The sequence below is a fragment of the Fonticula alba genome, assembly GCF_000388065.1.
Source record: "Fonticula alba strain ATCC 38817 unplaced genomic scaffold supercont2.3, whole genome shotgun sequence".
In the NCBI taxonomy this organism is placed as follows: Eukaryota; order Rotosphaerida; family Fonticulaceae; genus Fonticula; species Fonticula alba.
This window is the reverse complement of record NW_009242973.1, coordinates 2205635-2206317: the sequence shown is the minus strand read 5'-3', so window position 1 is coordinate 2206317 and position 683 is coordinate 2205635. Positions and strand designations below refer to the sequence as shown.

Sequence of the window (683 nt, the reverse complement as noted above, 5' to 3'; positions counted from 1 at the left end):
GGGGGGGGGGGATATCAGGGGAAGACAAGAAGAGGCGAATACACGCACCGGCAAATCGAGGCGATCTGACGCTCCTGCAGGGTGCGATTGCAGAAGCGTGGATAGTCGGCGATGCTTCCGCCAGGGCAGTACTCAAGAACGATCTGCGGTACAATGGTTAGAGCCTCCGCGCAGGCTGACAAGAAGCGGGCGCACGGGCGGAAGAAAGGGCAGGGCACACGCACCCAGAGCTGCAGCGGCAGGAGGTATGTCCCGAGCAGCTGGACGATTTGGTTGCAGCGCAGGCCGCGCATAAGCTCCACCTCGCGCAGGATTTCCGTCTGACTGGTCTTATCGCTATGGTCCAGGGGGACAATCCTGAAGGGGAGATCGAGCGGTGGGAGAGCAGGAGGATGGTGGTCAGAGCCCAGCCCGGCGAGGGGACGCAGGGAGAGAGGGGGAGGGGGAGGGGGGCGGGCGGGGCAACAGCTATTCGGTATGCGCACTTGATGGCAGAGATGGAGCCATTGTCACGGTGCTGGGCCTTGAGGACCTTCCCGAAGGTGCCTGCGCCTAGGGTGGTCTGAAGCTCGAACACATCGTGTGGCGGCCGGAGGAGATCGTGGATCGAGAGCATCGCTGATCACCCGCAGCGAGACCGTGGGACGATGGATGTAGGGTGGGGGAGGAGGAGAGAGAGAGAG

The 683-nt window shown here is 63.1% G+C and overlaps 1 protein-coding gene across 1 annotated transcript in view; it reads right to left on the bottom strand.

Moving 5' to 3' along the window:
* Positions 1-683, bottom strand: part of H696_02249 (STE/STE20/MST protein kinase) — a gene marked incomplete at its 3' end in the record, with an annotated part of 3155 nt that extends 2472 nt beyond the window's left edge. Inside the window, exons 1-3 of the mRNA XM_009496151.1 lie at positions 486-683; positions 225-357; positions 49-143 (exon numbers count right to left, since the gene is read on the bottom strand). Of these exons, the coding sequence (XP_009494426.1) occupies positions 49-143; positions 225-357; positions 486-616 (359 nt within the window). The 5' untranslated portion in view covers positions 617-683. The remainder of the gene's footprint in view (positions 1-48; positions 144-224; positions 358-485) is intronic.